The 7,261-nt window shown below is 52.7% G+C and overlaps 1 protein-coding gene across 1 annotated transcript in view; it reads right to left on the bottom strand.

Moving 5' to 3' along the window:
- The window catches only part of LOC116561952 (quinone oxidoreductase PIG3-like), a 7,972-nt gene extending 3,418 nt beyond the window's left edge, over positions 1-4,554 (bottom strand). Inside the window, exons 1-4 of the mRNA XM_032293979.1 lie at positions 4,051-4,554; positions 3,496-3,638; positions 1,489-1,756; positions 270-482 (exon numbers count right to left, since the gene is read on the bottom strand). Of these exons, the coding sequence (XP_032149870.1) occupies positions 270-482; positions 1,489-1,756; positions 3,496-3,638; positions 4,051-4,060 (634 nt within the window). The 5' untranslated portion in view covers positions 4,061-4,554. The remainder of the gene's footprint in view (positions 1-269; positions 483-1,488; positions 1,757-3,495; positions 3,639-4,050) is intronic.
- Positions 4,555-7,261: the final 2,707 nt, after the last annotated feature.

Genomic DNA, 7,261 nt, shown 5'->3' with positions numbered 1-7,261 from the left:
CATACACACACACACACACACACACACACTCCAAACACACAGGCCACCCCCCACACCCTCCAAACACACAGGCCTGCAGGAACACACACACACAAACCCTCCAAACACACAGGCACACACATGCACACACACTCCAAACACACCCACACACACACCCTCCAATCTGCACACACACACACACCCTCCAAACACACAGGCCTGCACACACACTCTCTCGCTCTCCAAACACACACACACACACACACACACACACACACACACACACACACCCTGTGTGGCCTTCAGAGCCCCCTCAGAGAAGTCCTCCTTCTTATAATCGAACCCAGCTGCAGCACCCAGCCTCTCTGCCAGTTGGATGTTCTCCTTGGAGCTTGTGGTCACCAGGGGGATGGCGTTGAACAGCCTGGTCAGCTGGATGGCAGCGGTACCCACACCTCCCGTGCCGGCATGAATGAGCACGGTCTCCCCCTCTCGCACTCCTCCTGTGGCAATGACACCAGAGCATCCTGAGCTAGTGAGGGCGTGGGGGTGGGAGAGTGCAGGATTGGCTTTGGAAACATAAACCCTCTGTGCCCTGAGGGTGTGAGGAAAGACCAGGCTGAAGGTCGTGGGGCCCGGGTTACAAAGAGCACTAAGCACAAGGAGCCATCAAAGGTTTTACAGCAGTGGGGGCCTTGACCAGGGCTGGCCTTGGGCAGGATTAATCCAGTGAAGGGTTAATCCCTGAAGGCGCCTCCTGAGCCAGGCTTAGAACTGTCTGGGGTGCCTGAGCCAGGCTTAGAACTGTCTAGAGCTCCTGGGAGAGGGAGGTCCCAGGCCTGTGGGCTACTCTGATCCCTTTTTGTGTGAGAAATGAACCACTGCCTGAGGGACCTGGGCAGATAGACTTAAGGACAGTTTCTTCTCCTCTGAAAATAGGGACAAGCAGCTGGAACTGCTCTGAGAACCTTGCTTCTGCCTCATATTGGTCATAAAAACTGCCCATGGGCTGGATGTGGTGGCTCACACCTGTAATCCCAGCAATTTGGGAGCCAAGGAGAAAGGATTGCTTGAGACCAGGAGTTCAAGACCAGTCTAAGGGCAATATAGTAAGACCCTCATCTCTACAAAATTAAAAAAATTGGCCGAGCATGGTAGTCTACATCTGCAGTCCCAGCGACTTGGGAGGCTGAAGTGGGAGGATCACTTGAACACAGAAGGTCAAAGCTACAGAGAGCCATGGTCAAGCCACTGCACTCTAGCCTGGGCCATGGAGTGAAATCGTGTCTCAAAAACAAAATGAAACAAACCAAAAAACTGCCCGTAGTTGTCCCCATGGGCTACACGTCTGGGCTGGCTCTGGGATTAGAGGCTCGGGTGTGTTAGGGTGTGGGTGAAGGGCTCACATTTTCAGGGCCAGCAGAGGCCTGGGTTGGGGTCAGCAGTTGGCCTCAGGTGACAGGGTAGGGCTAGTGGAGGGGATCTCTATGGGGTAGGGATCCTCCTTACCCACACAGTGCAGCAGCTGGAAGGCGGTGAGCCAGGCCTCTGGGATGGCTGCAGCCTGGGGCAGGGTCAGTCCCTCTGGGATAGGCATGAGGAGCCCCTCGGGGACAGTGACGTACTGAGCCTGGCCCCCACCAGGCAGCAGAGCCATGGCTGCATCCCCGATTTTCCAGTGTCCCTGGCAGCCAGGCCCCAGCTCTGCCACATGTCCAGATGCCTCGAGTCCCAAAATGTTGCTGGCTCCTGGGGGCGGGGAATACTGGCCTTGTCTCTGTAAAGGGAGGGCAGCACAGTAAGTGGGTCTGATAAGAGGGATTAAATGTCAGTCCTCCTTGTTGCTGGAGAGAGAAGGTGGATTTTTGGCTTGGAATCTACTTTTGGTTTTCTAGGGTGGGAGAAAATTCAGATAGTCTCCAAATAAGAGTCATTCCAGAAACAGCTTCATCCCAGAGACAGCCCGTCTGAGAGGTCTTCCCTGTCACTCCCTCAGCCTGGCAGACAGTGCTGTGAGTCAGGGGGCTGAGGGAGCTGGGAGAGGGCGTGGAATGCAGCTTGCTAAGGTCTGAGACCCTGAGAGGATGGTCAGGGGACATCCTGCCATCTCAGCCCTTGTTTCTCCTGCTCTGAACTCAGCTTCCACAAGAAGGTGGGCTATTATGCCATCTTTACCAGCTAGAAACTGGATCTGCAGAGGGGATGTCATGCAAACTGGCTCTCTGATTCTCTCCAGCCTGGAGGAAGGAGAGGCAGGAAGAGTGCTGGCTTGGCTCTGGGGCACAGGGACTGAGATCATGGCTTGCAAGGGGTTGCATTCATTGCTGCCTGACACAACTTGGGACTTGGATCAGAATAGGCTCCAAACAAAGGGGCCTGGGACCCTCAGTTCTCACACTTCCTATGTATACACCAATCCCTTCCTTCCCAAGAGCCAGCTCTCTGGACTTTGGAGCCAAATGATCTGGATTTAAATTCTGTATCTGCCATTTATTCAGTCATATAACACATACTATACATGCTTACTATGTGTCAGGCCCTGTACTAGGCAAAGCAGATTGCTCTGTCCTGGTGGAACTTATAGTCTAGTGGGGGAAGACAGGCTTTAAAGAAGTGTACACACACACACACACACGAGCCAGATCTGTGGAAACTAGCGGTCTGCCATGAGAGGAGAAGCCAGATATACAAAGAATGGTTGAAGAGCATCGCAGGGAGAGAGAAGGGTAAGCTCAGGGCAGGAAGGAGTGTGGAGCGCAGTGGGAGGGTGCTGAGCAAGGGACAGGGGCATCTGCTCAGGGGGATGAGGTGTCGGCGGCCTAACCAGCAGGGCCCCACAGTGGGTGGGGAGTTTCCATTTTGTCCTAAGTTTGTAGCCATCTCTCTGTGGGTCGCTCCAGCTGCCAGGTGGAGAGGGGGCTGGAGGAGGCGCTGCCAGCGCCCAGGTAAAGCGGAACTGGTGTAGCCCTGGATAGAGCAGCAGGGAGAAGGGGGCTGACTGGACATCTGCTATGATGAGGGAGGTTCAGAGGCTCAGGCTGATGAAGCAGATGAGGAGCAGAGAAACAGGGTGTCAACTCCAAGCTTCTGGCTTATGTAGTTTCCTGGGCATCATTCTCACTTTCCTCATTACTGAAATGGAGACACAAGGACCCATCTCCTTGGGTGCTTGTGAGGCTTAAATTAAAATATCCACTGAGCAGGTGCGTGGCACAGAGTGAGCACTCAACAAACCTCAGCTCCTCTCCTGGCTAATGTCTGCGCAGACTCTCCCGGCATGGCCCAGCTGTGGGGCTAGGTAAGGCGGTATCCCTGGCTGGCTCCGAGGGCACAATGGTGGGTGCTGCAGTCCTGCTCCTGAATCTGACACAGATACCAAGAACCTAAGCCACCCATCTAGCCATGCTGGGCCCAGCTCCCTTCAAAACTGGCTAATGGTCAGGTCCTGACCCAAGCAGCTGTGATCCAGGAGAAGGTGCTTGTCCCCGGTTGCCCCACCCCATGGTGACTGGGTACCTGCAGTAAGTCTGCCCGGTTCAGGGCACTGGCTGCCACCTTTAGGAGGACTTCACCTTCCCCTGGGCTTGGCTTGGCTACCTCCTTCACGTAGAGGTTTTCCGGTCCTCCTGGCTTGTCAAAATGCACGGCCAACATTTTATCTGAGGACACAGGAGTGGAGGGATGGAAGAAAGGCATGAAAACTGGGACAGATTTGAAAGGAACCCCCTTCCCCAAATTAGGATCTCCAGAGATCACCTGTCTCCACCTCTCATTCTCTGACTGCTTCCCCTCACCGTCACTGCCTGTCTGGCTTCCCTAACTACATCCCTAGCCACTGCTGCTTCCTGCATCTTCTCTGGCTGTGAAGAGGGATTCATGCAGCGGCTTTGGAATGAAAGAAATTGAGATTCAAGTCTTAGGCAAGAATGGGACAAAAACATTATTACATAATGCGCTGTCCCGGGCCCAGGCAGAGCAGGGCTCTGCAGACAGTCCCTCTCCCAGGGAGTTAGCCTGCCTTTCTGGGGCTGGTGGCCCTGAGAGCACAGCCCAGGAGGAGGGGAGCCTCACCTGGAGCCATCTTGCTGGGGTCTCCCTTCTTCCGTCTGCACTGGGTTGTCTGCACCTCCTGCCTCAGTGTGGCTGCTGCTGCAGGCCCAGCTCAGGGAGGGACTATTTATGTTCTGGGGGGAGGGATTGGCAGGCCCATTGCCTGGGATGTGGGTGTGCCCTGTTTGTTCATTTTAGAAATTTAATTATCAAAGTGATCTCATCATGTTACACAAGTTTGATCCTCAGGGGACACGACCTGCCCTGCACCCCTCAACCTAAGGCTGTGCTGGCCGCATTCCTCCCTGTGCCCCTCAACCTGAGGCTGTGGTGGCCCAAGTTCCTCCTGGCACCCCTCAGACCGAGGCTGTGGTGGCTGGTCCCTCCCTGCACGGGTTGTGACAGGCTGTCTTCCTGACTTGGGTATCTCTGGATGCTGCTTCTGTCCCAGGGCAGGAGGGTGGCTGAGTGCCGCTTTCCCTTAGGGGCAGATAACTCACGTTTGGGGTGTAGGGGTGACCATCTTGTATCCATCTCTGTGCCAGCCGTGTGGCGGGCAGAGAAGGCGCAGTGCAGCTGTTAAGGGAGGGTGAAGAAGTGAAGGGATGGGCACCCAAGGGACCCCTGAAGGCCGTGGGTGTTTGAGAGGGGAAGGTGCCTCAGGCTGGGGAAAGGTGCTTGGATGCGGCTGTGCCTACTTGAGCCTGACAACATCCCCACAGAGTCAGGCAGGTGATGAGCTCCATTTTCAGGTGGGAAAACAGAGAGGTAAGGGCCTCATCTAAGATCACAGAGCTCATCCACAGAAAAGCAGCTGCCAGAACCCAGGACTCCTGGGTTAGAGTCTTCAGGAGAGGCTGCCTCATCACCCCCTCCCACCTGAATGCTGAAAAGGACAAGTGGAGAGAAGGAAGGGCACCTTGGAAGTGGCTGCCCCTCATAGCAGATGGGGAAAGGAGGGATTTCTATATGTGGTATGGAGTTTAGAAGGTTTCCCTGTGGGCTGCAAAGACCATCTCCATCTCTGAGTGCCTGATCCCCCAAAAGAGGCAGCAATAGGTCTGTTGGAAACCCCACAAAAAGTTTGCTTTTCTTGAAACAAAGCATCCCCTCTGCTCTAATCCCCTGTCAAGATCCAAATTTTTGGGTTGAGTGGTAATTTGTAGTGTCTGTTTCCACAGTCCAGCTTTGAGTCTCCCCAAAGGATCATGTTTTAGCAGAACAAAATCTCTGTGGTAAGCATGGGTAGAGGTCTGTGTCCAGAAACCTAGCTGGTCCTAGGGTGCAGTTGCTGCTGCTCATCTTGATAGTTAAATGGGTTTGGGGGGATAATCTCTTGTCCAGTGGGCTCCCAGCTCCTCCAAAGGATTCTGTGAAGTTCTGCTGAGTCACCTTGAGGCAGCAGCTTCTCTAATTCTAAGCCCAAGCTTGGGGTGACTCATGGTCTGGAGCAGCATAAAGGTTGATACTTTTCCCACTGAAGGAGCTGGAGCAATTCAGCTCTGGGTACGGTGCCAGCTTCTGTGCCTGCAGGACTTTTCCTGGGTTCCTCCTCCCCTCCCTCTGTAGACACCCCACCCTGAGGCTGGTGGGCAAATCCTGGGAGTAAAGATTTAGGAAGGCTCTGGGAGAGGGAAGGGCTTGGAATCTGCCCAACAGGCCCCTTGTTCACCCTTGGTGTTTTCTGGAGCTATCTGCTTGGCTACCTGCCTCTGCCATTTTCCTGGCCACCCCCCCACCATGGCTCAGGGCCCAAGGCATTTCTCCTTACTCCAGGTGGTAGTCTGCACATTTTAAAATTCTGAAATAGGCAAAAAGCATGTTCCAAAACTATGTGTCCCTCTCGCTTTTCATTTCTTTTAATTTTACTTTGAGTTCTGGGATACATGTGTTGAACATGCAGATTTGTTACATAGGTATGCATGTGCCATGGTGGTTTGCTATACCTATCAGCCCATCATCTAGGGTTTAAGCCCCTCATGCATTAAGTATTTGTCCTAATGCCCTCCCTCTCCTTGCCCCTGTCCCACAAAAGGCCTTGATGTGTGATGTTCTCTTCCCTGTGTCCATGTGTTCTCATTGTTCAACTCCCACTTATAAGTGAGAACGTATGGTGTTTGGTTTTCCGTTCCTCTGTTAGTTTGCTGAGGATGACGGTTTCCAGCTTCATCTATATCCCCGAAAAGGACATGAACTCATTCTTTTTTATGGCTACATAATATTCCATGGTGCATATGTATCACATTTTCTTTATCCAGTCTATCATTGATGGGCATTTTGGTTGGTTCCAAGTCTTTCCTATTGTAAATGGTGCTGCAATAAACATAGGTATGCATGTGTCACTCTTTTTTTTTGAGACAGAGTCTTGCTGTGTCACCCAGGCTGGAGTGCAGTGGTGCAATCTCGGCTCACTGCAACCTCTGCCTCCAGGGTTCAAGAGATTCTCCTGCTTCAGCTTCCCAAGTAGCTGGGACTACAGGTGCCTGCTACTATGCCTGGCTAAGTTTTTTTGTATTTTTAGTAGAGGTTTCACTATATTGGCCAGGCTGGTCAATATAGAGGTTTCACTATATTGGTCTGCCTTGAACTCCTGACCTCATGATCCGCCTGCCTCAGCCTCCCAAAGTGCTGGGATTATAGTGTGAGCCATCATGCCTGGCTGCATGTGTCTTTATAGTAGAATGATTGATAAACCTTTGGGTATATACCCAGTAATGGGATTGCTGGGTCAAATGGTATTTCTGGTTCTAGATCCTTGAGGAATCGCCACACACTTTTTTTTTTTTTTAAGACAGGGTCTTGCTCTGTCACTGAGGCTGGAGTGCAGTGGTACCATCATAGCTTACTACAGCCTTGACCTCTTGGATTCAAGTGATCCTCCTGCCTCAGGCTCCTGAGTAAGTGGGCCTTGGCCTCCTGAGTAGTCTCATGTGCCTCAGACTGCAGGCACATGCCACCACACCTGGCTACTTTTAAAAGTTTTGGTAGAGACAAGAACTTGTCATGTTGCTCAGGCTGGTCTTCAACTCCTGCAGCTCCAACTGCAGTTGGAGGTTGGAGGTTGCAGTGAGCCGAGATTGTGCCATTGCAGTCCAGCCTGGGCAACAGAGACTCTTGGGACATGTATCCCAAGAACTTGTCATGTTGCTCAGGCTGGTCTTCAACTCCTCGGCTTAAGTGATCTTCCTGCCTCACTTACCAAAGTGCTGGAATTACAGGTGTGAGCCACTGT

The sequence above is a fragment of the Sapajus apella genome, unplaced genomic scaffold, assembly GCF_009761245.1.
Source record: "Sapajus apella isolate SASKATOON/1434 unplaced genomic scaffold, GSC_monkey_1.0 scaffold31, whole genome shotgun sequence".
In the NCBI taxonomy this organism is placed as follows: domain Eukaryota; kingdom Metazoa; phylum Chordata; class Mammalia; order Primates; family Cebidae; genus Sapajus; species Sapajus apella.
The sequence above is the reverse complement of the archived record's forward strand: the minus strand, read 5'-3'. Positions and strand labels throughout refer to the sequence as shown.